Genomic DNA, 27,914 nt, shown 5'->3' with positions numbered 1-27,914 from the left:
CGCATCCCTGGTTTTCTCCGAGAATCAGCTGATAGACGCCAGTAGACTTCGCCAAATTAAACACTGGTTGCTATTAAAATGCATTTAAACACAGAAATTATTTAAATTAATTCCCGAGAAGCTAATGCGCCGCTTGTTTACATCGGTCAACGCCCAAATAATGTCGAAGAGCAAGGGGAAATCAAAGGCCGCCGTTGAAAGTGCGAAGAACGACGCAAAATCGACGCCGGCTAAGGAAGCCAGTCCGATTTCAGTCGATAAGAGCGGCAATATATGCATACAAATCCTTGCCAAGCCGGGGGCTAAGCAGAACGGAATCACAGGAATTGGCCTTGAAGGAGTAGGCGTCCAAATCGCCGCTCCGCCCAGCGAGGGAGAAGCTAACGCCGAACTGGTTAAGTTCCTGTCGAAAGTTCTAGGTCTCCGAAAGAGCGACGTTTCTTTGGACAAGGGATCTCGATCGCGCAACAAGATAATAATGATAACCAAGGGAGCGTCCACGGTGGAGGCCATTGAGCAGATGCTGCGCAAAGAATCCGATTCATAGATTGTTCCTTTCCCCCAATAAATACTCATTCAAAAGTTGGATTTTTAAAACACATTTGCTTGTTGTTTATTTGGTTTTATGTTTATCATCGATCGGGTCATCAAACCTTAATTATATATATACTCGATTCTTTATATAGCTCTACCAACTAGGGCGCGTATGTAGTCTTTAGTTTTTTACATAAGTTACTTGGATTCTAAATTATAAGTTCTTAAAACGACAACTGCTCTTGAATGTTCTGTGGGAACCTAACCATTTAACGAGTTATTCCTGCTTTTTTATGAGTTAAGCGTATGTCTGTCGCTTATAACGCGGCAAAATGTTAATGAATACAAAATTTAACTCGGCCGTAGTAAACTCAGTATAAAAGTTCGAAACGCAAGTAAATTGTGTATGTGAATGCGAGTGATAGAATGAATTTTGGTTGTTTGTTTTGACTGGTCGCTTAATCGACCTCCTCCATGTGGGAAGCGTCCTCGGTGTCCTCAACCAGCGAGGGGGCATCTCCGGCGCTTTGGGCATCTTCGGTGGTCATAGGCTCGTCCTCGTCGATTCCCAAGCCCAGCTTGATCATGCGGTAGATGCGGCTGGCGTGCACCTGGGGGCTGTCCAGCGAGAATCCAGAGGACAGCAGAGAGGTCTCGAACAGCAGGATGACCAGATCCTTGACGGCCTTATCGTTCTTGTCGGCATCGGCCTTCTGGCGCAGAGTCTCCACAATTGGGTGATCGGGGTTGATCTCCAGCTGCTTCTTGCCGGCCATGTAGCCCATTGTAGCGGTATCACGCAGAGCCTGGGCCTTCATGATGCGCTCCATGTTAGCGGACCAGCCGAACTGCGAAGTAACAATGCAGCAGGGTGAATCCACCAGGCGGTTGGACACCACCACCTTCTCGACCTTGTTGTCCAGGATGGACTTCATCAGCTTGCACAGGCTCTCGAACTTGGCCTTGTCCTCCTCGCGCTTCTTCTTCTCGTTCTCATCCTCAGGCAGCTCCAGACCCTCCTTGGTGACAGAGACCAGCTGCTTGCCCTTGTACTCCTTCAAGTGCTGGATGACGTACTCATCGATGGGCTCGGTCATGTAGACCACCTCGAAGCCACGGGCCTTGACGCGCTCCACGAAGGCAGAGTTGCTGACCTGGTCCTTGGACTCGCCAGTGATGAAGTACACGTGCTTCTGGTTATCCTTCATGCGCGACACGTAGTCGGCCAGGGAGCAGAAATCGTCGCCGGAGGCAGAGGTGTGGTACCGAAGGAAGTCTGCCAACTTGGCACGGTTGTTGCTGTCCTCGTGCACACCCAGCTTCAGGTTCTTGCTGAACTGGTCATAGAACTTCTTGTAGTTCTCCTTGTCCTCGGTGAGCTCCTCAATCAGCTCCATGGTCTTCTTGACCAGGTTCTTGCGGATCACCTTTAGGACCTTGTTCTGCTGCAGCATCTCACGCGAGATGTTGAGGGGCAGATCCTCGGAGTCGACCACACCCTTCATGAAGTTCAAGTACTCTGGGATGAGGTCCTCGCAGTTGTCCATGATGAAGACACGACGCACGTACAACTTGATGTTGTTGCGCTTTTTCTGGTTCTCGAAGAGATCGAAGGGCGTGCGACGGGGAATGAAGAGCAGAGCACGGAACTCCAGCTGACCCTCCACGGAGAAGTGCTTGACGGCCAGATGATCCTCCCAGTCGTTGGTCAGGGACTTGTAGAACTCGCCGTACTCCTCCTGGGAGATATCATCGGGATTGCGGGTCCAGATGGGCTTGGTCTTGTTCAGCTCCTCATCCTCGGTGTACTTCTCCTTGATGGTCTTCTTCTTCTTGGCATCCTTGTCCTTCTTGTCGGCATCCTCATCCTCGCCAACATCCTCGATCTTGGGCTCATCGGTCTCCATCTCCTTCTTCTCATCACCTTCCTTCTTCTCATCATCAGCCTCATCGTCGCTGACCTCCTTCTCGCGCTCCTTCTCTACGAGCAGCTTGATGGGGTAGCCAATGAACTGGGAGTGCTTGTTAACAATCTCCTTGATCTTGCTCTCCTCCAGATAGTCGGTCTGGTCCTCCTTGATATACAGCACGATCTTGGTGCCACGGCCCAGGGGCTCAGAGTTGTCGGCACGGACGGTGAAGGAGCCTCCGGCAGAGGACTCCCACACGTACTGCTCGTCATCGTTGTTCTTGGAGGTGACAGTCACCTTGTCGGCGACCAGGTAGGCGGAGTAGAAACCCACACCGAACTGACCGATCATGGAAATGTCGGCGCCAGCCTGCAGAGCCTCCATGAAGGCCTTGGTTCCGGACTTGGCGATGGTTCCCAAGTTGTTGACCAGGTCGGACTTGGTCATACCGATACCGGTATCAATGATGGTCAGAGTACCAGCCGTCTTGTTAGGGATCAGCTTGATGTACAGCTCCTTGCCAGAGTCCAGCTTGCTGGGGTCAGTAAGGGACTCATAGCGGATCTTGTCCAGGGCATCGGAAGCGTTCGAGATCAACTCTCGCAGGAAAATCTCCTTGTTCGAGTAGAATGTGTTGATGATCAGGGACATCAGCTGAGCAATCTCAGCCTGGAATGCAAAGGTCTCTGCTTCTTCTGGCATCTGCAATGGATTTACAAGAGGATTAGGATTAGTTATAGTCTGTGGGTTCAACACTAAGGAAAAGCAGCTGCATTTTCACCAGCTGCTCCCGGGTTTCTTCTTTTCTTTCTTTCTCTTTTGCACATGCCTTATTTAACATGCGCATATACAAACACAGTGGTGGTCAAAATTATAGCAACCCGTAAAATATAATTTTAATTTCAATTAGGCGACAGTAAATCATCTTACGTTGCAAAATAATGTTTTAAATTTAAATATTTAAATATAATTATGCAAATTGGGTCAGTTGCTACTTTTTGTACCCCTGCTGTGCAAACTCGTGTCTGTGTGAGTGAGCATTGCATCGAAAATTCGTGCATCGCCAAGGAAGTTTGTGGAAGCATCTAGAAGCCAAGGGAAAACTAATCTGCCTAGCAACCAACACATTAAAATGGAGCAAAAGAAAATTAAAAAACCGAGTTACCAAAATTTGCTGACTGACGCCACAGTTTTACTTGCAAGTATTAGTCATGGGTTTGCATGTGTGTGTGCGGCATGTGCAATTTAAAATGGGAATGCAAAGAAAGCACGTGTAATTGTAAATGAAGGAGAGTAATTTATAATTAAAAGGCCTATTTGGCACGCTGTTTAATTCATGCTAAAGCATAGAAACCTCTAGAACGTTCTCGGGTAAAAAAAAAAACCGGCATTTTGTGTTAAATTGCACGTTGTCACCCCTAAAAAGAGCGGCATAAGTCGATTTAGCGCTAAAAGACCCTGGCATTTATTAAACAAAAAATAACTTGGATTCTAGAAATTTAAAATCGATATCTCACATTTGGGTCAAGAACATTCGAGATGCACAGGACCAGGCAAAATGCAAATTTTGGCCATTGCCCCTGATAAATAAATTATTCACTCTTTTTTTTTGCATTACTCACCTTGTATTTATGTTTTTCGTTCTATTCACAGAATAAAGGTAAAAATACAGATATTTTCTCTTTGCTTTGTGTAGAAGTGGAAATTCACAAAACTTTTCAGACGCTGTTTGCTGTAACGACGCACACCGCACGAAATTTTTTTCAAGACTCAAACCGGCAAACGCCGCGCGTCCGCTTTTATAGAAAAAACCGACCCGAACTCGAAGACTCTAGAAACTTCTAGAGGCTTCTGGTTGCCAGGGATGCAACTTCCTGTGAATACTGGGGTAGATCAGTGTTGTGATACGTTCGAAAAGTGCGCAACCTGTGCGGGCGAGTTCAAAAATTGTACTGAACTAAGTTGGGTGGAAATTCGTCTAAGTGGTCCGAACGATTGAGCAAAGCCCACTGGGATTTCTTAACACATTACAATTGGCTATCAAAAGGCCCTAACTAAGGCTTAAACTATAATTGGGTAAATGGAAAATTAAATTTTTCCCATTATATTTCTGGTTTTAAAAAGTAAATAATAAACATCTTATCTGTTAATTTATGATCTGTTAATTTTTTATTTATATTTATAAATACTTTTCTCCACCGGACAATCGATACTTCCAGAGTCTCGTTTACTTGGCGGTGCTGGTTCCTCTGCAATAAACTAGTTCCATTTTAAGGGGACGGTAAAATTTGAAATCACTTTAGTGGGTTTAGGAAGAAACAAATTGGAAAGTTTTTGTTGGTAAATTAGCTTAAAAGCAGACCTATCACATTCGGTGAAAATAATTGCTTCTGGGCAAAACCTGCTACGAGCCAACTTGTTACCACTTAAGTATAAAATCTCTTATTAATTAAGAAAAGTCAATTCTGTTATCGATTCATCTTTCTATCGATATCTCCAGCTGACGCTAAAACTTCCACCACTAATAACATAAAAGTTGTTTGCTTATATTTAAACAAATGGGCGGCACTAAGTGTTGTTTTCGTGATTGTCCGGTGGGTTCTAGCCGCAACCCCAGTATGCACTTCTTCAAGTTCCCCGTTAAGGATCCGAAAAGGTTGAAAGATTGGGTGAGGAATTGTTCAAACCCTGACGTTTCAAATGCACCGCCGTCCAAACTGGCAGCCAAAACAGTTTGTGCCCGGCACTTTCGTGCGGAATGCTTCATGAACATTCTGATAGTCCGGCATCCCCGTTCCTCACAACGTGTAAAGTCTCCCGTCTCTTTGCATGATTAAAACGAAAAAAGGATTTTTCCGGAACAGCTTTTAAATTGCCAAGACGACGAAATGTCTGCCAGCCACAAACAGCTTTATAAAAATGCCGCCTGGGATTCCACAGAGATGCGACGTCGTCGCGAGGAGGTGGGCATCCAGTTGCGGAAGAACAAACGCGAACAGCAGCTCTTTAAGCGACGCAATGTGGTTCTTGAGCCAGCTACATCCTCAACATCAGCCGAAGTGGAGAGCAACACCGATAACGAACAGCAGGCTGCCGACATGCACATGGCTGACAGCAGCACTGGCGGTCAAAACGAGGCAGCTGCTGGAAGTGGGGCACAGCCATCCGTAATCAACGAGGAAATGATTCAAATGCTCTTCAGTGGACGTGAAGCCGAACAGCTTGAGGCGACTCAAAAGTTCCGCAAACTGCTGTCCCGCGATCCCAATCCTCCCATTGAGGAAGTCATCCAAAAGGGGATAGTGCCCCAGTTTGTTACCTTTTTGCGAAATAGCTCGAATGCAACGCTGCAGTTCGAGGCCGCCTGGACGCTAACAAACATCGCATCGGGCACCTCGCAGCAGACCAAGGTGGTTATCGAGGCCGGGCAGTGCCCATCTTTATTGATTTGCTCTCCAGTCCCCACGATGATGATGTCCAGGAACAGGCTGTGTGGGCCCTAGGCAACATAGCCGGTGACTCACCCATATGCCGAGACCATTTGTTCAGCTACGGCGTTCTTATGCCTCTCCTGCATGTGTTGAGCAACTCGGATCGCATTACCATGATACGGAATGCGGTGTGGACACTTTCGAACTTGTGCCGCGGCAAAAGCCCTCCCGCAGACTTTGCCAAAATTGTCCATGGTCTGCCAATACTGGCACGGTTGCTGGAGTACACTGATGCGGATGTACTAAGCGATACTTGCTGGGCCATAGGCTACCTGTCAGAGGGACCCAACGATAAAATCCAGGCTGTAATTGATTCGGGTGTTTGCCGTCGCCTGGTTGAGCTGCTATTACATCCCCAGCAGAACGTGAGCACAGCCGCTCTGAGGGCCGTGGGCAATATTGTGACCGGCGACGATCAGCAGACCCAGGTGATATTGGGGTACAACGCTTTGCCCCGCATTAGCCACCTGCTGCATTCGACGGCGGAAACAATCAAGAAGGAGTCGTGCTGGACGATCTCAAATATTGCAGCCGGCAATCGTGAGCAGATCCAGGCCTTAATCAATGCCAACATATTCCGCAGCTGATGGTTATCATGCAGACGGCTGAATTTAAGACTCGCAAAGAGGCCGCGTGGGCCATTACCAACGCAACCAGCAGCGGAACGTACGAACAGATACACTACCTGGTGCAGGTTGGCTGTGTGCTGCCCATGTGCGATTTTCTCACCGTCGTCGACTCGGACATCGTCCAAGTGGCGTTAAATGCACTTGAAAACATTTTGAAGGCAGGTGAAAAGTTCCAGACGCGACCAAATCCCTATGCTATTACCATCGAGGAATGCGGAGGTCTGGAAAAAATCGAGTATCTGCAGGCGCATGAAAACCGCGACATCTACCACAAATCTTTTTACATTATCGAACAGTACTTCGGCAACGAAGAGGAGGATAGCCGCGTGGCACCCGTGGCGGGCACGCAACAGTTTGAGTTCGATCCGGACAACGTGCCCAGTACCGGATTTAACTTTTAGCACGCTACCGGACAGGACATCGTTAACAATATTCAAATACGAATCCCTCTGAAGTCCTGAACACACAGCAGCATATACAACAGGAAGCGAAGCCCTGCCGCCGGGATTTAAAAGAAGGCGGCACGGACATGAAACACAGGCCGCAGGAGAAGGCGTCTGCCTTGCCCAAGTGCAGTCACTACTAGCATTTAAGGAAAGTTGGTCGTTCGGTCGGCTTGTATCTTTGTTACACACACTCCCCTGCTTATTGTATCTGCGTTTAATTTTATAATTTTCGAAGTGGTCCAGGACCAGGCATGACCTTACTCAAAGCTTTCTCCAGCTGGCGAGATTGCTTCCATCTAGTTCGTATGTATTAATTTAATATGTTATACAGAACCCATTGTATATGTTTTTGATTTCCTCAAATTGAGTCTGTACATATTTTCCATTAAGCCCGAGTACGATGAAATCCTCACATGGTGTTGTTATACATTCTGACAAAACAAACTATCTTTACGATAATGATAACGATTAATTGAAAAGTTCTTATTTGATTTTGTTATGCGATTCGCCGAATGTAAATTTGTTTAAATTATAAAGCATTGTAATTTAATTTAGAGGACATCAATAAAGAACAACTAGACCGGACAATCGATACTTCCAGAGTCTCAGAGACTTGGCGGTGCTGGTTCCTCTGGAATAAACTAGTTCCATTTTAAGGGGACGGTAAAATTTGAAATCACTTGAGTGGGTTTAGGAAGAAACAAATTGGAATGTTTTTGTTGGTAAATTAGCTTAAAAGCAGACCTATCCAGACCAGAAAATAATTGCTTCTGGGCACAACCTGACACGAGCCAACTTGTTACCACTGAAGTATAAAATCTCTTATTAATTAAGAAAAGTCAATTCTGTTATCGATTCATCTTTCTATCGATATCTCCAGCTGACGCTAAAACTTCCACCACTAATAACATAAAAGTTGTTTGCTTATATTTAAACAAATGGGCGGCACTAAGTGTTGTTTTCGTGATTGTCCGGTGGGTTCTAGCCGCAACCCCAGTATGCACTTCTTCAAGTTCCCCGTTAAGGATCCGAAAAGGTTAAAAGATTGGGTGAGGAATTGTTCAAACCCTGACGTTTTAAATGCACCGCCGTCCAAACTGGCAGCCAAAACAGTTTGTGCCCGGCACTTTCGTGCGGAATGCTTCATGAACTACAAAATGGACAGACTCATCCCCATGCAGACGCCTACTTTGTTCAGGATCAACAGGGATCTGGCACTAGACTATGCAGATCTCGACCAGAACGGTGAAGCTCTTCTCGTGAAGTTGACGCCTCCAAAGCAGCAACACCTAATACCACCTAAGGATTTCGAGTGTCCTCTGGGATTCGTGGATGGTGAGACACAAAATGTGGAGGTTGTTAAGAAACGAAATACAGTTGAGTTGACAGAAGAGGAGGAGCAGCGAAAAGGAAAAGACGAAGCCGACGAAGTTTCCGGAAATCTCCATGTGCTGGGTACGGAGCAGGAACAGGCGGTTGTACCGAAGGAGAAAGCAACGGCGGCGAACAAGAGTTCTTCATCAACCAGCGCTTCGGCTATGCCTCAAAACATTCTAGATATAATAAGTCAACTACAGCCTTCATTGGGCATCAAATTGATTAAAAGACCAGTAAAGAGTCAACCAGGAAGCGAGAATGAGTTGCCTCAGCTTGAAGAGCAGCTCCCAAAAGAACAAACTGATGAACAAACAACCAAGGAATCAGAAAAGCATAATAAATCGACAAGTTGTATTATTGACGTGTATCGACCAATTAAAGGGACTGTGGTTAGAAAACGTGGGATGCAGGAGGCAGATGCTGATAGACTGATCGAAGAGCAATCCACCAAAGAGCAGACTAAGAAAAGGAAGCTACCCCAAGAATCACAAAAGACTGACTCCCAAGCTCCACCTGAGAACGGTACGATATTGAACCGATGTAGACAATTGCAAGAGAAATTCTGGGATGAGCAGAAGACTCCGAAATTGGAGAAACCTACCCAATCCATCCAAATTAATCTTAGTTCTAGCAATAAAAATAGTCAAAGTGATTCCATTTCCGAAACCTTATCTGAATCTTTTCTAAACCTTGAAGAGACCATGCCACTTAGTACTGACAGTGAGGACGAGTCTGAACCAGATGAAAAACCATCTTCCTCGGAAGATGCCCAGCGCGATAAGCTTCTTCAGCAGTACGACAAACTGCAGGCCGAGTTTGAAAAGCTGTCGGAGGAAAATGCCAAACTAAAACGACTGCAAGCGGAGTCCACGAAGACATCAGCTCCAATCAAACCCGCTGCTGCTTCCCTCAGCAAACCCCAGCTGTACATGGCAATAAAGAAATACGTGGGGCCCACGATGGCCGCCTTGCTGCGCATGGAAATGTTTGGCGGCTCTGAGGATCGCACTTGGAAGGATGACGAGCGAGAGTTTGCCATAGAACTACTCCAACTGGGCGAGGAGGTGTACAAGTACTGTTGCGACGAGTGGCGCTTCCGCCTGCCATCGATGCGAATTGCACGCTCCTGGCTGGAGAAAAAGAATACGGAAAATTCGGAAGAGTTTCTAGACTTGTAGATTATTTTGCCATTATTGACTTGGCAATTTGAGGGGTATTTTACTGATAAATTATTTTATATATTACTTTTAATCATAACATCAGTTCCGATTCATCTAATAAAATAGGTGTACATTAAAAACGCTTTAAAATCCATTTACGCAAATCTAATTTTTATTAATTACAAAAGCAATATTATTAGGCAAAAGCATTTGTTTATATCCTTTTTACACACAATAGTTAGCGAAGCTAATTTAAGTGGCAGATGATGGAGTCATCAGTGGCCTTGGCGACGCAGATCTCCTGGGTGGAGGCGTCACAGAAGTAACCATCCGGGCAGCTGCCCGTCACATTTGTGGGCGTTATGGCGCCAAAGCAGAAGGCGAATGTGGAGCGCGAGGTGCAGGCGAATGTGTAGTTGGGAGCACACTGGCCACAGCTATCCGTGTCGCCGCAGCTGGCGGGATTCTCGCTCCTCTGGAAACAGATCACTGGCTGGTCCGTGCACACCAGGCCATCCGTGCAGACGAAGGTCTGGTTAGTATTCGGCTGAGTGGCGCCAAAGCACAAATTGTAGGCGGTCTGGTTGATGCAGGAGGCTCCATTTGACTGGCATACATTACAGTCTGCCTGGATCCAAGCGATTGGCAAGGCTACCAAGGCAATCTGAAATGATATAAGGAATGTTGAGATACGACTTTGTGGCAACTTGGTTTAAGAACTATTTTAAGGGTTTCTTTAACTTACCAAACCGAGCAATTTGTACATCTTAACCACTGCGTGGATCTACTGCGAATGATCAAGTGCCTAAGTACCAGTCTTATTTGTACATTTTGGCAGCCGTGCCGAATTATGTTCTATGGCATCGTAAAATTTGGGAGCCTTGGGTAATAAGAATAGCTGGTTATCTTTTTATGGGCGTCAAGCAAACGCTAACTGAGGGTGTGGTCGGGCTTAGGCTCTATAAAGAGAATTGGCACTTGGCCAGCCATCACAAGTAAGTTGCTCTTCCCGGCAAACAGACAAACTATGCCGGCACAAATTAGCCTACAGGTGACTCAAGATAGCACTCAGCAAAAAGAAAGTGACCCACTTCGCCTGTTCCAGGTTCTCCTGCTCCTCTGGATTTCGAATGGTGCTCTTGGACAGTCCGGTTGTTCCGACTGCTCCTTGACAAATGGACAATATGCGTGTGTTAGTGAAACCGACTATGGGTTTTGCTTCGATCAAGGCACCGTGGACGAAAGTGCGGTGCGAAGCTGTCGCGATGGGTACTACTGCGTCCTCGAGGGATTCTGTGCACCCATGGCCTCAGCGGAAGTGAGATTTAGTTAGCTCCGTGGCGACTTGCAAATTCTCACACTTCTTTTCCCACAGCCGGCTTGTGTCACAGCCACTTCTACGGCCACAACGGATATAGTAACAGGTTGGTATATGTAGCACATATCTCCTTTTTAATGGGTTTATTGCCTGCGGTTTTCATTATCTTGTACTTTGAACTCCAAGATTCGAGTACCCTAGAAACTACGGAGTCAACAGCAACCACCACAGCTGAAACTACCGATTCCACAGTGACTGAAACTCCAACAACCCAGTTCACAACAGATTTAACCACTTCTGAATTTTCTACAGATTCCAGTACCGATTCTACTACATCTGAGCTCACTACGGAATCGAGTACCGATTCTACTACATCTGAAATTAGTACCGAATCGAGTACAGATTCTACTACATCTGAGCTAACTACCGAATCGAGTACAGATTCTACTACTTCTGAAATTAGTACCGAATCGAGTACCGATTCTACTACATCTGAGCTAACTACCGAATCGAGTACAGATTCTACTACTTCTGAAATTAGTACCGAATCGAGTACAGATTCTACTACTTCTGAAATTAGTACCGAATCGAGTACGGATTCTACTACTTCTGAAATTAGTACCGAATCGAGTACGGATTCTACTACTTCTGAAATAAGTACCGAATCGAGTACGGATTCTACTACTTCTGAAATTAGTACCGAATCGAGTACGGATTCTACTACTTCTGAAATTAGTACCGAATCGAGTACGGATTCTACTACTTCTGAAATTAGTACCGAATCGAGTACGGACTCAACTACTTCTGAAATTAGTACCGAATCGAGTACGGATTCTACTACTTCTGAAATTAGTACCGAATCGAGTACGGATTCTACTACTTCTGAAATTAGTACCGAATCGAGTACGGACTCAACTACTTCTGAAATAAGTACCGAATCGAGTACGGATTCTACTACTTCTGAAATTAGTACCGAATCGAGTACGGACTCAACTACTTCTGAACTTACTACTGATTCGAGTACAGATTCTACTACATCTGAACTTACCACAGATTCAAGTACAGATTCCACCACATCTGCCACTACCACTGATTCGAGTTCTCCGCCCACAACAACTGAATCATCTACCAGTGCTCCAACTACAGTACCTTCGGAAATAGATCCCAATGCCTATTGTGCAAAGTTGAAGGCCAAAGGATACTTCCGAGTTGAGACCGATACAACGTGTCAAATGCAAGTATATTTATCAACTTCAATATGCGTTGGCCTTAAGTGTTTGACCTTCTAGGTATGTCTACTGCTATAAATTGAGTCTGGATTACCTGGGTTGGCTTTACTATTGCAACACCAATGAATACTACAATTCGGAAACAGAGTCCTGCCAATCCACACGACCGAGCAACTGCTGAGTCCCAACGATTAATGAGGTTCATTCATATTACTTCCAGTTAGCCATAAAGAAAGATACAAACGATTCTGCCTGGGATTTTGATTGGGTAATTGCCACTGGTTGCTTAGGAACCTGGAAAATATTTTACTTCCAATTTAGTTTTTATTTTATTGGTTTTTAATATAATAAATTAATAATACATATGTAAAATCTACTGCACTACTATTCAACTATGAATTTTATTTTAAGACTTCCACACATTAGACACATCCAGCTGGTTTGCTGACACTGCAGAATTCGAGATCGGCATCAAAAAATTGTCCGCTCTTGCAGCTTTTGATTAGAGCCCTCGTTGAGTCATCGACTTTATAACAATAGACGAAACTGAAAGTGAATTTCCATTTAGTAGGTGCTAATCCGTATAATCCGTCGAGTTGCTTACGTAGCGCATGTGGAGTCATTCTGGTTCGCTATTATGACCGACTTATCCACATTCTGACACGCCTCTTCCGCACTCCAGGTGCCCGCGTCCAGATCCTTTAGCGCAGGCGCTGCCCCGGCAAGCAGGCATTGGACCAGGAGCTATTATGGAGTGGATTCGTTTGATTGGGGATATGGATCCGAGGACAGTCCTTGCATATTTACCAGTGATACAATTAGACTCGTCCACATTGTCGATTTAACCTTGCTACACTTCGCACACTGAAACCTTGAAGCGCCAAAGCGGCCTTTAAATACCAGTAGGATTTAATCTGTAGCATCGTTTATCTCGGTACGCTTTGGCAATGTAGAATGTATTTAATGTTTATTGCGTAGGTTTATTAATTTGTTTTGTCACCCGTTCTCGTACTCGTATGTACTTTGTTTATGGACTTCTCAGATATGTGCAAATTTCTGGGTAAACTCTGGGTGTTGTCAAGAACTATAATCTGGGTGTTTTGAATATGCAGAAATGAATCCATTCGCTGAAAACCATATATGCCACTTCCTACCGAAAGCATTGAAAACGCATCAAGTGCTTATCTTGAAAAATGCTATCAATTTTAATTAGTTTTTATTGGCATCAAGATATGAAACATTTATAAGCTTTGGGTTCCAAGAAATTCAGATACAATAATCTGGCTTATTGGCGCTGCAGAAGTTCAAAGTGGCATGGAAGATGTGTACAACTAAATCCCGCAGTTGTTTGGTGCCTCTGCAGAACATTTAGCTGGAACTTCAGACCTGCACATTTTCAAATTGGGATCAAAGTACTGGTTGCTATTGCAGTTCTTAATCAACGAAAAAACTGATCCATTTACCACGTAACAATAAACGAAGCTGTGGTGTACGAAACGAAGTAATGTGGTGGTAGCTGTTAGTATAATTTTGGTTATTTTACGCCATAGACTTCACCTACGTTCTACAAGTTGGATCAGCCTGGTTTTCCATTAGGGTGGTGATTGTAACTTCACTGCAGGCTTCTTCCGCACTCCAAGTCTTGGAGTTCTGGTCGTCAAACTCTGGAGCTGGCAAAGCCGAGAGGCAATGTGCCAGCAACTGAAATATATACATACATATATTTGATTAGCACAGGTAAAATATATTTTTAAAGACCTCACCAGTATAAACATTATACGCAGCCACATGATTAGCTTAACCGCACTGCCTTTCGCTTTCTGAAGCATCAGAGCTCCGCCTGGCTCTTAAATAGTTACTGGAGTGGCCTGTTCCCCCGCCTATCTCGCCAATTTTAGAAAATGTTATCATATGATTGTTTTATACTGATATTTTATTGGTTTCAATAAATCTGATAATGATCGATTACTGCTGTTAAACGGTCTGAATTAGGTGCAATAATCCGGTTTATCTTCGCCGCAGGCTTTCAAGGAAGCATCAAAATATTGGTTGGTCTTACAGTTCCTTATCAAAGCTGTTGCCGATCCATTGATAAAATAACAAAATAGATACCTAGAAGAATCGTTTATGTGAGTTGTTCCCTGGAAATTCGTTGTCTACTTACGTGGTGCAGGTGGGATCGTCTTGGTTTTGAAACAAAGTGGTCTTTGTGACAGTCAGGCAGGTTTTCTCCGCACTCCAGGGTTCTGCTGTGGTGGTACTCGCCGCTGTTGTGGCCACGGTGGTGGTGGTTGGGGTTGTGGTGGCCACAGTGGTTGTCGCCTCCACGCATCCATCGGGCTTTGTGGCGGTACAAGCCTTCAAGCTGGTACTAAAGTACTGATTAGCCTTGCATGAAGTGACCTTTGTCGAATGGGTTCCGTCGTCATCAACTGTACAGGTTATAAAACTGAAAAGTGCACTCTTTAGTCTAGCATCGAAATCCATTTTCAGCTGTAGGGTATTCACGTGGTGCAGGTGGGATCATCTACGTTTTCGAAAAAGGCGTTTTTAGTGTATTGCTGACAGATATCGTCGGCATCCCACGGAGCTTCAGTAGTCGGGATCTCAGTGGTTGTTGTGGTAGTGGGGATAGCAGTGGTAGTTGGGATTTCAGTGGTTGTCGGGGTAGTGGGGCTGGAAGTGGTTGTACTTGTCTGGATCTCGGTGGTGGAAGTGTCCTCTTCTGTTTTGCAAACTGGATCAGCATTTTGATAGCAAGTGTAAAAGCCATCCGTGCAATAAAAATCCTTAGGACATGGCAAGAGATCATACGATGGCACTCCTGGAAATTATAACGTTGTCACACAATGCCCTTGTTTTTAAAGACCATTTACAGACCGTCATAGCAGATGGAAAAAGTGGTTTCACTGTGACAAGCGACATTGCTGGCACTTTGACACACATTGCATGTGGCCGCCAAATATCGGATCGTAAGCTTGAGTTTATTAAAAAGTGATTATTAGACGGAAGTGCGCACAGTTTGTAGTAGTTACCAGTAGAACAAGCGCCTTTAGCCACATCTTTTTTGTCTCCAGTCGCCTTTCATTCTAAAATACTGGGGACAAACGAAGCACCTTATATGTATGTTTGGTTATCTTTAGAGACTTGCCGAAAAAGTGAGATATTTTCTGTATGTTTGCTTAGTTTTATTGCGGTGTTAGGCTTTGCGTCAATAAATAGTACAAGGCTACAAGTAATTTATAAAAATATATTCACAAATTGAAGGCGCGTTTGTTAGCTGATAGCAGAGTTCGAGTGTGGTTTACAACATATCTAGGAATACATAGATTCGAGTCGAGTTAACAAAACACCAAATGAACGGATATAAATATATATCTTGTCTAATCAGCGAAATGGAAAGCCTTTCGCTCAGGACGTACATTGAGGCCGGTACAGCTAATATTTAACATATTACATTATAGTTTTGTGTATATAGGGGTGTATACTGGATAGTTATATGTTCGCATAGTTGTCGCGTAGTCTTGTGGAGTTTTTAGATTGCATAAATAGGTACAAACTATTGTATAGTACATAGTCTAATTGTAAAACATTTCTTAAGGCAAATCATAGCGGTTTAAGCAGCACTTTACACTTACATATGTAACTTGCTTAAGGCAACATCGATGTTCTAATGCGTTTAAAAATAAATTCGTTAATTTCTAAAACGAAATAATACTTCGTCAGCAAATGCATTATGTTCGAGTTCATGTTGTGGACGTATACTGTTCGAATGTTCTAGACGCAGCCGTACTCATACCAGATGCTATTGCTCTTGTCTTCGGTCCGCTTCCTTGCCGACTTGTCATCCTGCATGGTCGTTCCCGAGACGCTGCCGCTGGCCTGCAGCAGAGGGCTCTGGTCCCCGCTGTTCGAGGCTCCCCCGATCGTGGTGTTTATCCGGTTGTACATGAGAAACGTGGCTGGGCCCACCGGGGCATTGTTTTCCGTACTCTTCTGAGGCGTCTGAGGTTCTGCGGGAGTAGGAGTTGCGGCGCTGACGGAGCCACTGCCGCCAACAGACTGTGACTGTGCGGCGCCGGGAGTGGAGCCATCGGGAAGCTTCTGGTGCTCATCGATAAGATAAACGGTGCGTCTGGAGCCGGCCGTCCCGAGAGTCAGACTGCTGCCCGTCACGTCTGGCGCTTCAAGACTGCTGCGAAGCAAATGATTTATCAGCAACTGGGCGAATGCAAGTTTATAAAACACAGGTGGGGAGCGACAACGAAGGGAGATACGCATTGTGCAGAGGGAAAGGAGGAATGAGGATTGACAGTTGCCACTTGAATCCTCGGAACAGACTCCGATCCTTTTCAATTGGCAAGTTTTAATGGGGTAGAATGAATGTTAAACATCAAAAGCGCATACCCGTGCACGCTATTTCTACGTGAGTTATTCAAATCCGTACGTTTCTGAGCCTGCAGGCTACTGCGCACGGGGCCGCCGCGTTGGATCGAGTTATCCAGCAAATCCCTACTCCGACATAATGTACAGTGTTTGTTTGGTGCGAGTGTCGAGTTGTGTATAATACATGTAAAAAGAACAAATACCGTGAACCCAAAAATCTAACAAAACATCCATTTCCATCCCAACTAAATGGCTTACCGCTGCAGACTCTGGCGGAGCGGGACATTCCTCTGGAGCAGGTGCGTGTCGGAGGCAATGGACAGTGGCTCCTCATTGCTATTATCCGACTCATTGCCGCCTGACTCGGAACCGATCACGAACTGGGAATTGGTACGCGCGTCATCTACCCAAGAGCGACGGTTCTGAAACAAAACGTTTTTATGTTATTAAGTTTCTTTACATTTAGTTGTGAGTAAACTTACTCGACTGGGCACCTTGTTCATTAGATCCGAGCTAGCTTTCTTCACTCTTCTAACCAGCATGCTGGCAAATGGTTTTCTGAAATTAATGTGATTGGCTTAACAACAAATGTAAATTTGTATGGTTATATTATTTACTTCTTGTGCACTGTGGTCTCTGACTTCTTGTAATGCTCCATAATTTTCTCCTCCAGCTTTTCCTTCTGCCGCTTGAGGCTGTGCACACGTTCGGTGTAGTTCTTCTCCTCCTCATGGAAGTGCTTTTTGTCCTCCAGAGATATGGCCAAAAGTTCCTGATATTGGGAGAGCAATTGGGACACGTTGTCCATCAGAGCCTTGCGCTCCGAGTCCAGTTCAGCATTGTTTTGTATTAACATCTGCATGCAAAAAGAATATTAATAGAAGAGGATATTATCTTAGCACTTTTTAACCCACCTCACAACGCTGTTGAACCTTGCTATACTCCATCTGCAGGCAACGGACCTGATCGCTCTTGGCATTTAGCTCGCCGGAGAGTTCTGTGTTCTGTAACTTCAGGCTGGAGTGCTCCATGCGTACCATCTTGTACTGCTCCTGGATGTTTTTGTATTCGTTCTTGAAGCGATCGCTGGTGGCGAACAGATTCCGGAAGTCGTCTGTCAGTTTGGAGTGCTCGGTACGCAGGATTGACAGATCCTCGCTGCATGTTTTCATGTTGTTGTTCTGAATAGTCAACTCCTCAATGCGTTGCTCCAATGCAGACTGCTGTTCACGGGTATCTCGCAGCTCCTGACGCAAATCCCGCACTGCAGCCTTTAGCTGCTCCTTGTCCTTGTTCAGGGACTCGTACTCCGCGGAGAGTTGATCATGCAGGCATTGCAACGTTACCTGATCCTGCAAAGCATGTTTGTGCTCCTGCTGCAGTGAATCGATTTCTTTGAGCAGCGTATCTTTTTCGGCAGCCAACTGGGAGTTGGCCAGCTGTAGGGCTACATGCTGCGTGTTCAGCGAAGTTATTTGCGAGCCCAAAGCAGCCACGTCCACGCTAAGACGAGCATTCTCCGTCTGAAGCTGAGTGTTGGAATCCTTAATACGGGTCAGCTCTGCTGATTCTCGTGCTGGACTTAGACGTAACTTGTGTTCAAAGCGAAGTTCCTGCGAAGATGGTTGAGCTGGTGCAGGAGCTGGAGTAGCCGCGAGTTCAATGTTCTTTTCCACCGTAAAGATCTCCTGACGGTGGCATAACACACACATGTCAGACTTGACGCCACCTTCTCGCTCCTCCTCCTCCAGCTGCTCTCGGGTCACGTTTAGCATTATCTCGCGAACCGTTTTAAAAGTCTCCGGGTTGCGCACCAACTTCTCCACCACATGCTCCACATTGAGCTCACCGGGCTCTTCGTCCGCCAGTCCTAGTTTCTCCAAGTTGTTTCGCACTTTCTTCGTTACTAGAGTACCAGTGACCAAGTCGTTTCGAAGAGTGCTGATCATCTCTTGATCAATGATGCGCTGTGAAGCTAGCTCTTGGTTTTGCTTCTCAAGTTCCACAAGCTTTTGATGCACTTGCTCCGAATCTTCAAGTGCTTTGCCCAGCTTTTGTAGTTCTTTGCTCTGTACATCGAGCCGATTAATACTGTCGTCCAGCTGCACAGACTTTTCCTCGCTACCCTCTTTGAGTTTAGACACTTCCTTAAGCAGGCTGGCGTTTTCTCGCTCGTACGAGGAGACCTTTGCTTCGATCTCATAGAGCTTCTGCTTAGTAAGCTCGTATTGCCTTGATTTTTCCAAGTATTGCTCTAGTTCCTTTGTCTTGCTCTCTGCCAACCGTTCAAGATCGTCGGCTCTTCGCTGAATGCTTTCGTTAAGGGTTTGAATACGTTGCTTTTCTTTGTTTAGGGTTTCGACATGCTGCTCGGCATCAGAAAGCTTTTGACGGTCAGCCTCGCGTTCCATGCTCTGTCGATCGTAACTCTTTTGGCGATTATCCACCGCATCCTGTAACTTTTTGTTCTCTTCCAGGGCATTTTTAAAGACCCCTTCCAGTTCGACATTCTGCTGAGTCAGACGATGGATGTTTTCTTGCATCTGTTCAATTTTTAGAGACAGCTTTTTCTTCTCCTTCTCCAGTTCAAGCATCTTGCTGGTGGATTCGTGGAAGCTACTTTCTTTTAACTGTTCCAGAGCGGCGGTCAAACGACGGTTCTCCAGCTCGAGCTTGAGTGCACGGGTCTGAGCATTGTTCGTTAGCTGTTCCGAAAGACTATTGTCGCCTGAGTTGCAATCGTCTTCGTTTTCGGAAAAGGATTTATCCAAATCCATCGTCGAGTTGAGATTCCTGGCTACCAGTTGCAGTTGCGCGTTCTCCTCCAGCAACTCCTCTAGCTTGGAGCGATCTACGTCCCGTTCGAGAGCCATGTCGTTGAGCTTCTGTTTGTATTTAATAATCTCGGATTCCAGAGAGATGGCATGCTCAGACCTTTTTCGGTAACGCTGCAACTGCTCCTCCAGCATTTCCCTGAGAAGGTGAAAGGGTATAGGTTAGAAAACATTTATTGGCATTTTGTTTGGCTAATATACTTGGATTCAAGCAGCACACGGTTGTCCTCCCGCAGTTCCTCAACGCGGGATTTATAAAAGTCTGAATCTCCGAGTTTCTCGCGGTACTTCTGAACTTCCACCTCCAGGCGATCAGCTCTTTCAGCCCTTTCCCGGAGGATGTCCACCTCGTCACGATATGCAGATGCCCGCTTGGCCTCCGTAAACCATTCTTGGCTTTCCTGGCGCAGCTTGTCAAAGCGAGCCTTCTTGTCATCCAACTCCTCACGTAGCTCCAAAAGATTCTCGGACTTTTCCTCGCTTAAAGAAAGTTAAAGAAGTTTGAATAATTATAGTGTTAGTAAATAATAGCTTATCTTACAGTTCCTGGCGCAGCTTGCGGTTCTTCGAACGCAGATCGGCACATTCTACGGCAAGGTGATTGCTTTCCGAATTGGAAGAAGATGAAGGTGTCGAGGTGGCAGTTCCGTTTGAAGGGGAACGTGTAACGCTGACACCTTGGCCACATTCCACCAAATTTTCGCTGGCTGCCATTTCGGTCTCCACGCACGCCAAATCGATCCACTTGAGATACATGACGTCCCGCTCCTTGGTCAGGCGCAGAATGTGCGTGTACATGCTCTGCGGCGTAAGTCTCTCCAAGGAGTCCTCGGTAAGCACCAAACTATGGCTGTCGGTCACCTGTTTGATCAATCCCACAATAGCGTGCTGCGTTTCTAGGTCCAGCTCCTTGATGCGAGCAATAAACAGCTCCTTGTTGGGACATTGCACAGCTGCGCCGAGCAACAGGGTCAGCAAGGTCTTCATCTGTTCGAGCCCGTTCTTACTCTCCGGATGATGACCCAAGGTGAAGGCATCGGGTAGGACCAGTATGGTTTGACCAAGCTCCTCCTCAAAGAAAGACTTTAGATTCCTCACGACGCACTCGAAGTTCTTGGCCCTCGCGATGCTGAGAGATTTCCCGTTAAGATCGGTCAACTCGCTGGGATTATTCTGCGGCTCGGGGTCGATTTGCAGCCAGACGCTGTGGATTATGTGGCCATCAAGCAGGGAGGTGTATCCGGCGAGAAGCTCGGCACGTGGCAGACATGATTCCAGCTGTAAAGGAAGAAAATACCAGTTTTAGATACGGAATCCGACAAAGCGAGCGTGAATATGTTTATTAGCTGGACAAGAACTCATTACGCTCCTCCGCCGTTCTCATTGTACCGCTAGCTGTCTTGAGCAAGTTACAATGACCTTGGTTCTTTGGCGACAAACAGTTTGGGTCAAAAAAATAGGAGCTCGAAGTGGAGTTGATACATATGTTTAATATGATTATAAATTAAAGAGATTTCATATACGATACACCTGCTTTCGTCGTAACGGAATCAAATTAACGAAGCTAATGCTTTGGATATCTATAATTATTCGCTTTTTGGAGTTTCCCTGTAACGTACGATTCTATTTCGTTGACCCCAGCTGTGTGCGTGTGTGTTTGTAAGCAGGTTGTTCTCACGACTTTGTTGTTGTTTTCGCCTTTTCAATATGTGAGCGCTTGGCAATCGAACACTTGAATTATTTATGCCAAGCACATAGGCCCACTGGCGATGCAAATATCGAGCATGTTTATCCATAACGCCCGCAGTACTCTACTCACCCAAGAAATTATGGACGAATTAACAAACTCATCAATTTCCATTGGCGTCGCGGTCGCAGTGCCAGCCATTGTTTGTGTTGTTATTGTTATTGGACGGACGGGCGGAATAGGTAAGTGCAGGTATGTATGAGTGTATGAGTTCGTGCCGCTGCACCTGCCGCAAAGGAACAGCTGCGGCTCCACCAAATTGCTATGATAGGCGAGATAGTTTCTATTTTTCCAACAAGTAAAGTCCAACAACAGCCTCCCGAAATTTATGCCAAGGACGGGGCATTTTCACATTGCACATGCGGCAAGTCGTAAGATCACAGTTGTAACAACACTAAAATACGTTGGAGAGCACTTCGCGGATTAAATTGGCCTTAACAAACTAGGCAACAAGGAACACTACAAGGCAGCACTCTAAAATATTAGAGAAATATTTTTGGGAAGACTGGACTGTTGGAAAAAAAGCATAATTTGTGCCGGTGATGACACTTCGCTACTGCTGCCAACAATCGAATGCGGTGGAGGGGTCTAGTGATGGAACTTCGCGAGAAGTAGCTTAACTTTTACCTAGCTAGAAAGTAGCTATATCCCACAAATGCACAGAGATGGTTAATTGACATAGAATAATGCTCTTTTGACGTTTATCAAATGAATTGGTACTATCGTTGATGGCATGCATTGCTACTGAGACTTATTTTACAATGTAAGCGGCTAGTTTTGTGTGGGTTAATTAAGGGTTATCGGTCAAACTAAATTCTTGAAAAGTAGCCAGAAGGAAGCTAGGTCACTTGCTAACCGATTGCAGCTCCTATCGATGTCGATAGCTGCTGTCGAGCCCATCAGAATTCAAATTTGAAAGAGAGCAGAAAGCTTTTGTGGATCGGCGGATGAGGAGGAGGATGCTGGGCTGACGAACCGATCGGAACGGATTATTTAACGCGCCGCAAAAATGGCAACGCTTGCAAACAAAAGCCTACAAACGCTACGAAAGTTACATTACTAGAAACTAACCGACCTGAAGTGGAAATAGTTGGAGTGCAAAGTGTTGTTATTGGCGATTCGAAAACGACGGGTTAAGTTAAGTTAATTCCGACTGTCTATATATAGATCCTCTGTATAGGCAAGCAAAATATTGCAAATAGGTTAAATATCTAAATATCTCGAAATGGGAAATCAGCCGGGAAAGCTGCACACGAATCCACAAGGCGGTCGCCCCAAGAAGAATGTCCACTGGAAGTCCGCAGGCAAGTAGAAAAGTAGTAACTCCATATCCCATCAGTATCCCGGTCCCAGTACGTTTTCCTACCCGAATTTCAAGATATCAGAGGAGGCCCCACATAGCTGTCTGGCTGGTGGGAGCGCTAGAAATGGGTCTATTTTTAGCCACTCGCACACTCAGTGGTTGCCGTGTTCGTCTGTTTGGCCCCAAAATCTCGCAACGTCAAAGTAATGTTGTCGTTTGAAAAGCGGAAGAATCATTATGCTGAGATAGAATCTTTCGTAGGTGCATAATTTCTAAGGCCCTTTAAGGGCTACAGTATGGAACTGGGACAGGAATATCTTAGCAATGCAATCTTTGTGTATCGAAATTGATTCTCTAAAACTATACTACTTATATTTAGGCCCCTATATCTTAGGTTTTCTTAATTAAAAATAAAATATTCCTCTATTTCCATCAAAGTTTATCTTTTCCCGCATCATATGAGATTTTTACATTAAATAGTACATTTCAATTTATTTGTTGCCCAATCAGAGCGACCCTCTCCGCCTGGCCGACCCATCCTGACGCCTGTGGCACTGCCGGAGCAGCAACCGGACGTGGTGAACCTGCGCTGGGATCGGCCACTCCACGATGGAGGTTCACCCATCACTGGCTATACGGTGGAGCACCGGCGCATGGGGTCACCCCACTGGGTAAGAGCCACGCCCACTCCCGTGGACCGCTGCGATGTGTGCATCAGTGGACTGGAGCCGGGATGGCGTTACCAGTTTCGTTGCTTTGCCGAGAACATTGTGGGGCGATCCGATGCCAGCGAGCTATCCGATCCGCTGACGGTGACGCTGCAGCGAAATGCCATAACCGTGCCCCGGTTCATCGACGAACTGGTGGACACGAATGCCGTGGAAGACGAGAGAATCGAGTTCCGCGTCCGCATTCTTGGCGAACCGCCGCCGGAGATCAACTGGTTTAAGGACGGTTACGAGATCTTCAGCAGTCGCCGCACCAAGATCGTCAACGACAACGAGGCCAGTGTCCTGGTGATCCACCAAGTGGCGCTGACCGACGAGGGCGAGATAAAATGCACGGCCACCAACCGAGCGGGACATGTGATTACCAAGGCAAGGTTGATGGTGCAGGCTCCTCCCAAGATCCGGTTACCCCGCACCTACGAGGATGGACTGATTGTTGAGGCGGATGAAGTGTTGCGCCTCAAAGTGGGCGTGGCTGGACAGCCACCGCCCGCTATTACGTGGCTCCATGAGGGCGAGGTCATCGCTCCGGGTGGACGCTTTGAGGTGGGTCATCTTTTTAGCCACTACATAAATAACTCGCCTCCCATTGCAGGTCTCCAACACGGAGAAGAACTCGCTACTCAAGATCGACAATGTACTTCGAGAAGATCGCGGCGAGTATATGGTGAAGGCTTGGAATCGATTGGGTGAGGATAGTACCTCCTTTTTGGTTACAGTGACAGCCAGGCCCAATCCACCGGGTACTCCCAAGCTGAATATGTCCTTTGGCAAGTCGGCCACTCTTTCCTGGACGGCTCCACTCGACGACGGAGGCTGTAAGATTGGCAACTACATAGTTGAATATTTCCGAGTGGGCTGGAACGTCTGGCTGAAGGCGGCCACCACTCGGGCACTGAACACCACACTTCACGATCTGATAGAGGGTTCCGAGTACAAATTTCGGGTGAAGGCAGAGAATCCATATGGCCTGAGCGAACCGTCGGGCGAATCGGAGCTGCTCTTCATCCCGGATCCAAAGCGGGGAATCACCAAACCGAAATCAGCCACAAGGATAGCCGGAGATGAGAAGGGCAAGCCCAAGGCAGGAGCTGGGGGGATGCAGGTGCCACCGCGCAGGAAGACTTTATCTCCTCCACGGCCTCAAGCAGATGCCTCCACGGGCATGTCACCCAAGCAGTCGCCCAGTGCGAAGCGGAAACCGAAGCCTCAGCTCATAGACAACGAGCAACTGACCCATGAAATGTCCTACGGAACTTCGGATCATGCTCTAAAGATGGACGTGCGCAAAAGTCCCTCGCAAAGTAGCGCCGATTTGGTTACTAAGCCCACGATAGATAGTTCCAATCCAAAGCTTAACCTGACCCTGGTTACCACTACACTGGCACCGCTGGACAAGTCTGTACCATCTCCCAAGGCACCCAGGACACCAGCTACCTCTCCCTTAAAACTCTTCAATCCTAAGCCCTCTGGAGCCCCTAAAGATAGGTCACCAGTGCAGCCAAAACCACAGCCATTGCCCACTCCGCCCAAGGAAAAGCCGGATAAGGCATCACCCAACCAGAAGAGGAGCTTAAGTCCACCCAACAAGAGGCAACCACCGCCTCTTCGCAAGAGTCCCACGCCACCGGAACCTATAAAGGTTACCCCAGCTCTGTTGAGGAGTGCGGAGCCCGTTCAACTGGGAGTCAACCAGAATGTAAGACGATTCTCTGGACAAGCCCTAAGCCCGGCCAGAAATGTGCCTACTCTGGCGTTGGCAGTGGCTTCCAGTGTGTCAGCTGTAATTGGCGAGAAGCTGCCCACTATCGAAATAAGTGCTCCACCAACGCCCCAGGAGGAGGAACCTCCAGTACCAGAGCGCAGTCCGTCTCCAGAACCAACTCCAAAGTCCCAGTCCAACGCAAGGCGCTTCTCCAGGTCAGCCGACAAACACGACGACGTTCACACCAGCAATGAGTTCATGCTGGTCGTCTTCGACAAGAATAGCAAGGTCAAGGATAAGGCCAGTAAGTTTTCTGTGATAAGGATTTACAAGCTAAGGATTACCCACTAAATCACCTCATATTCTAACTAAACCCATCCCATAATTCTCTTCCCCAGGACAAGATTCCTTTGAGCTGGACCTGGAGGACGCCATCCAGCCACCACCCATTTCGATTTCTGCGCCGGATCTGGCCTTCCTAGAGTTTACAAACTTGCACACCACCTTCCCACTGCGTCGCTCTGTTAGCTCCACGGAACTCTTGTATGAAAGGGCCATGGCCAGGTTCTACGAGGCAGTGGAACTCGAGCAGGCTTCCAAGTCCCGCAAGACGTCGCGGGACAAACTCACTCCGGTTCCCCACCAAACGCCTGCTAATCTCCGCAAGCGTCTGGGTTCCATATCGGAGGCTGAACGCTTGTCTTTCGAAAGAAGAAGCGAGATGCGTCGTCAATCGGCCGATGTGGTATCCATTTCCCGCAAATGGGACTCCAGGGAGAACGTCAACGAGATGGGTAACCTGACACGTATCCACACCACTGGACAATTGCCCTTTGAGACCCGAAAGGATCTTCGGGAGCCGGAAGCGGAAGAGGAACATGAAGATGGAGAGGAGGAACACTTAACTGAGAGCACGGCTGATGATAGCGAGGATATGGATCTGGATTATGATGAGGATGTGGACGTTGAGTATCCGCCGCAAAAGAAACTGCAGCAGCAGTCCAGCAACGACCTTGGTTCGGATTACACAGAGAGCACTGCATCCTCGGAGCAGGACTCCATCGAGAAGTTCAAGATGGAACTGCTGGCCCGCACGCGATCGCCCAGTCCTCGGGATCTGGAGACCTATCATCCACGTACCATGGGTGCTGGAACCTTTACACCATACAGGGCCCCCACTCCGGAGCAGGCTGCCGTTGTGCTCAACCGACCAGTGCCTCTGCCGAGTCCAGATTTTGTGCCCAAGCCGATCCTTAAGAGATCCTCTAATGAGCATGTGGAGCAAGCTGTTAGTCCCTTGCCGAGTAGTTTTGCCAGCCAAGCACCGACTATCATAGTGCCTCCAACTGCAACTGTAGCAACTAGCAATCCAAGCACCCTTAAAATGGACCTGGCTAAGGGTATCAAGTCCTTTTTCAGCCGCGACAAGAGATCAGCCACCGAAAAGAACACAGAGGCCAACGAGGAGATATCCAATCCATTGGAAAGAACCAATGCTGCTGCCATTGCCGCGGACTTGGAAGTCAAGAGAAAAGCTAAGGAGGAGGAAGAACTGCGTCGCAAGGAGGAGGAGCGCCTCATGCAGGAGGAGGCCCATGCAGCAGTGGATCACTACAGCGATTTGGTGAAGGAGGTGGGTAGTTCCCACAAATACCATACGCCTCTATATCTGGACCGGGATGAACTGAAGCGAGCGGCTGCTAAGGCAGCAGCGGAAACCGACGAGGAGGACATGCTCACCCATGCGGAGGAACTGAAGAAGAGACGTGCCACCGATGGCAGCGAAGACCTGTTTCTGGCTCCTCCAGTGGTCAGGGAGAGACGGCTCTCCATCTCGGAGCGGGAGCAACTTGTCCATGTCCGGGATGCAGCCAGCAGTCTGGCATTCCACCGATCGCCCGAAAAGCCAGAATCTGACCAGGAGCACGAGTCGCCGAAATCACAACAGGATGAGGAACCGGAGTACCCCACTGTGCTGGTGGTGCCGCCACCCAAATCGAAGAACAAGAACGAATCTGAGACTGAGAGCGTCATGAGCGAGATGGTGGAGGCTCGTCCGGATGCCAGGGGCCGGACTCGCTTGGTGAAGGTGAAAAGGGTGATCAGGCGAAGGGTTCCATCGAGCACTCGATCACGTGACGCCTCACTCACCAGACCTGCGATTGCGGACGTAGAGGGCAGTCAGCAGACATCCTTGGTCCTCTCCGCCGCCGACAGGGACTTGCTGCAGAAAGCAGCCACTCTGGCCATCCTCCAGTCGGAGGAACAGGCGCACGAGAAGGTTCGCTCGGCTCTTAGCTACTGCACGGACCTGGTCCTCTTCCTGGTCGCCTGCTATGTGTACTTGTTCAAGGACGCACGCCTGGTCCTGCCCATTCTGGGCCTCATCATCTACAGGCAGCTGGGCGAGGCGGTGCGGGGTTATGTGCCCGGTTGGCTGCGCCGCAGGTTCACCGGGGATGGTAGCTAGACCACCCAATTAGCCATACCATCTCCGGCCCACACTGACATGCGTTTATCGGTTAAGTTAGTTTTTATTACATACGACTTATTTATACGTCTTAAGATAAAGAAGAAGGTATCCCCCGAGTACATCGTACTAGAATCTGTATACGTAAAATCCCTGCAATCCTGCTCTGGTTGTAGCAAATAGTTATAGAGAATCACTTCCCTGATCAACATCTATGAACCAGAGTAGGGAGCTAAGAAAAAACCAAAGTTTTTTGACCCACCCATGAATATTACTCATCATCACTACCTAACTTTCATTAACATTAACCTCTATCTGCGATCATCCGTTTTTCGAAGCCCATTTCGCAAGGATAACTAACTTGTCATCATCTCTAAAAATCGAAAAAAGATTAATCCTATAAAACCCCAGTTTTGGTTTGCTTTGTGTATGTATGAGAAGCTATGTAAATCCTAATGTTATTAAGTGTTCGTTTGCGGTTCTATGTGGTCCATCCGGATTGTTGGTGATTCACTTGGAAAATAAAGCTTAGCATGTTATAAATTCGTATACTTTCTCTCCAAATGTTTACCAACCCGCCAGTTTATCCCAAAACACTGACTTCCGTGGGGGATTTAAAATTGGATAGACCCATAAGCAGATCGAAA

The 27,914-nt window shown here is 46.8% G+C and overlaps 10 protein-coding genes and 1 pseudogene across 18 annotated transcripts; 5 read left to right on the top strand and 6 right to left on the bottom strand.

Annotated features, from left to right (window-relative positions):
• LOC6736592 (UPF0235 protein C15orf40 homolog) lies at nt 1–601 on the top strand. The gene has a single exon (XM_002083418.4). It carries the CDS (start codon nt 125–127, stop codon nt 545–547), a length of 423 nt encoding a protein of 140 aa, XP_002083454.2. The 5' UTR covers nt 1–124; the 3' UTR covers nt 548–601.
• On the bottom strand, nt 584–4,388 carry LOC6736591 (heat shock protein 83). Its single transcript, XM_016170758.2, has 2 exons — nt 4,067–4,388; nt 584–3,146 (listed from the first exon to the last, which is right to left on the bottom strand). Exon 2 carries the CDS (start codon nt 3,144–3,146, stop codon nt 993–995), a length of 2,154 nt encoding a protein of 717 aa, XP_016030187.1. The 5' UTR covers nt 4,067–4,388; the 3' UTR covers nt 584–992.
• Nucleotides 4,389–4,910: 522 nt separating this feature from the next.
• LOC6736588 lies at nt 4,911–9,701 on the top strand. Of its 2 annotated transcripts, XM_016170313.3 has the most exons (2): nt 4,911–5,215; nt 8,162–9,701. In XM_016170313.3, exons 1-2 carry the CDS (start codon nt 5,003–5,005, stop codon nt 9,563–9,565), a joined length of 1,617 nt encoding a protein of 538 aa, XP_016030185.1. In that variant the 5' UTR covers nt 4,911–5,002; the 3' UTR covers nt 9,566–9,701. The 2 variants fall into 2 exon arrangements, with proteins under 2 accessions (XP_016030185.1, XP_016030186.1); XM_016170314.3 differs by lacking the exon at nt 4,911–5,215 and having other exon boundaries at nt 7,858–9,701.
• LOC6736590 lies at nt 5,215–7,592 on the top strand (annotated as a pseudogene).
• A 93-nt stretch (nt 9,702–9,794) lies between the features above and the next one.
• Nucleotides 9,795–10,413, bottom strand: LOC6736587. The gene is made up of 2 exons (XM_002083413.4): nt 10,293–10,413; nt 9,795–10,211 (listed from the first exon to the last, which is right to left on the bottom strand). The coding sequence occupies exons 1-2, from the start codon at nt 10,311–10,313 to the stop codon at nt 9,795–9,797; spliced, it is 438 nt and encodes a 145-aa protein (XP_002083449.1). The 5' UTR covers nt 10,314–10,413.
• LOC6736586 (cell wall protein IFF6) lies at nt 10,412–12,315 on the top strand. 3 transcript variants are annotated; one of them, XM_044922843.1, is made up of 5 exons: nt 10,412–10,598; nt 10,653–10,865; nt 10,923–10,971; nt 11,919–12,099; nt 12,155–12,315. In XM_044922843.1, the coding sequence occupies exons 1-5, from the start codon at nt 10,575–10,577 to the stop codon at nt 12,273–12,275; spliced, it is 588 nt and encodes a 195-aa protein (XP_044778778.1). In that variant the 5' UTR covers nt 10,412–10,574; the 3' UTR covers nt 12,276–12,315. The 3 variants fall into 3 exon arrangements, with proteins under 3 accessions (XP_044778778.1, XP_044778777.1, XP_039149445.1); XM_044922842.1 differs by having other exon boundaries at nt 11,178–12,099; XM_039293511.2 differs by having other exon boundaries at nt 11,052–12,099.
• Nucleotides 12,316–12,509: 194 nt separating this feature from the next.
• On the bottom strand, nt 12,510–13,038 carry LOC6736585. The gene is made up of 3 exons (XM_002083411.4): nt 12,902–13,038; nt 12,699–12,838; nt 12,510–12,640 (listed from the first exon to the last, which is right to left on the bottom strand). The coding sequence occupies exons 1-3, from the start codon at nt 12,926–12,928 to the stop codon at nt 12,517–12,519; spliced, it is 291 nt and encodes a 96-aa protein (XP_002083447.1). The 5' UTR covers nt 12,929–13,038; the 3' UTR covers nt 12,510–12,516.
• A 234-nt stretch (nt 13,039–13,272) lies between these two features.
• Nucleotides 13,273–13,999, bottom strand: LOC6736584. Its single transcript, XM_002083410.4, has 3 exons — nt 13,858–13,999; nt 13,656–13,795; nt 13,273–13,576 (listed from the first exon to the last, which is right to left on the bottom strand). The coding sequence occupies exons 1-3, from the start codon at nt 13,921–13,923 to the stop codon at nt 13,426–13,428; spliced, it is 357 nt and encodes a 118-aa protein (XP_002083446.2). The 5' UTR covers nt 13,924–13,999; the 3' UTR covers nt 13,273–13,425.
• Nucleotides 14,000–14,006: 7 nt separating this feature from the next.
• LOC27207682 (integumentary mucin C.1) lies at nt 14,007–16,028 on the bottom strand. Its single transcript, XM_016183368.3, has 6 exons — nt 15,894–16,028; nt 15,130–15,191; nt 14,975–15,071; nt 14,603–14,918; nt 14,259–14,543; nt 14,007–14,206 (listed from the first exon to the last, which is right to left on the bottom strand). The coding sequence occupies exons 2-6, from the start codon at nt 15,154–15,156 to the stop codon at nt 14,083–14,085; spliced, it is 849 nt and encodes a 282-aa protein (XP_016030183.1). The 5' UTR covers nt 15,157–15,191; nt 15,894–16,028; the 3' UTR covers nt 14,007–14,082.
• LOC6736583 (girdin) lies at nt 15,261–21,663 on the bottom strand. Of its 6 annotated transcripts, none has more exons than XM_002083409.3 (9): nt 21,134–21,663; nt 19,856–20,592; nt 19,516–19,794; nt 17,395–19,453; nt 17,098–17,336; nt 16,963–17,038; nt 16,739–16,902; nt 16,502–16,606; nt 15,261–16,289 (listed from the first exon to the last, which is right to left on the bottom strand). In XM_002083409.3, the coding sequence occupies exons 1-9, from the start codon at nt 21,200–21,202 to the stop codon at nt 15,872–15,874; spliced, it is 4,146 nt and encodes a 1,381-aa protein (XP_002083445.1). In that variant the 5' UTR covers nt 21,203–21,663; the 3' UTR covers nt 15,261–15,871. The 6 variants fall into 6 exon arrangements, with proteins under 6 accessions (XP_002083445.1, XP_016030178.1, XP_016030182.1 ...); XM_016170753.2 differs by having other exon boundaries at nt 15,261–16,286; XM_016170756.3 differs by having other exon boundaries at nt 16,128–16,289; nt 16,542–16,606.
• Nucleotides 21,664–21,959: 296 nt separating this feature from the next.
• Nucleotides 21,960–27,810, top strand: LOC6739607 (titin homolog). Its single transcript, XM_016174321.3, has 4 exons — nt 21,960–22,365; nt 22,875–23,638; nt 23,688–25,101; nt 25,196–27,810. The coding sequence occupies exons 1-4, from the start codon at nt 22,287–22,289 to the stop codon at nt 27,265–27,267; spliced, it is 4,329 nt and encodes a 1,442-aa protein (XP_016030177.1). The 5' UTR covers nt 21,960–22,286; the 3' UTR covers nt 27,268–27,810.
• The last annotated feature ends 104 nt before the right edge of the window (nt 27,811–27,914 follow it).

This window comes from Drosophila simulans, chromosome 3L (genome assembly GCF_016746395.2).
Source record: "Drosophila simulans strain w501 chromosome 3L, Prin_Dsim_3.1, whole genome shotgun sequence".
NCBI lineage: Eukaryota > Metazoa > Arthropoda > Insecta > Diptera > Drosophilidae > Drosophila > Drosophila simulans.
The sequence above is the reverse complement of the archived record's forward strand: the minus strand, read 5'-3'. Positions and strand labels throughout refer to the sequence as shown.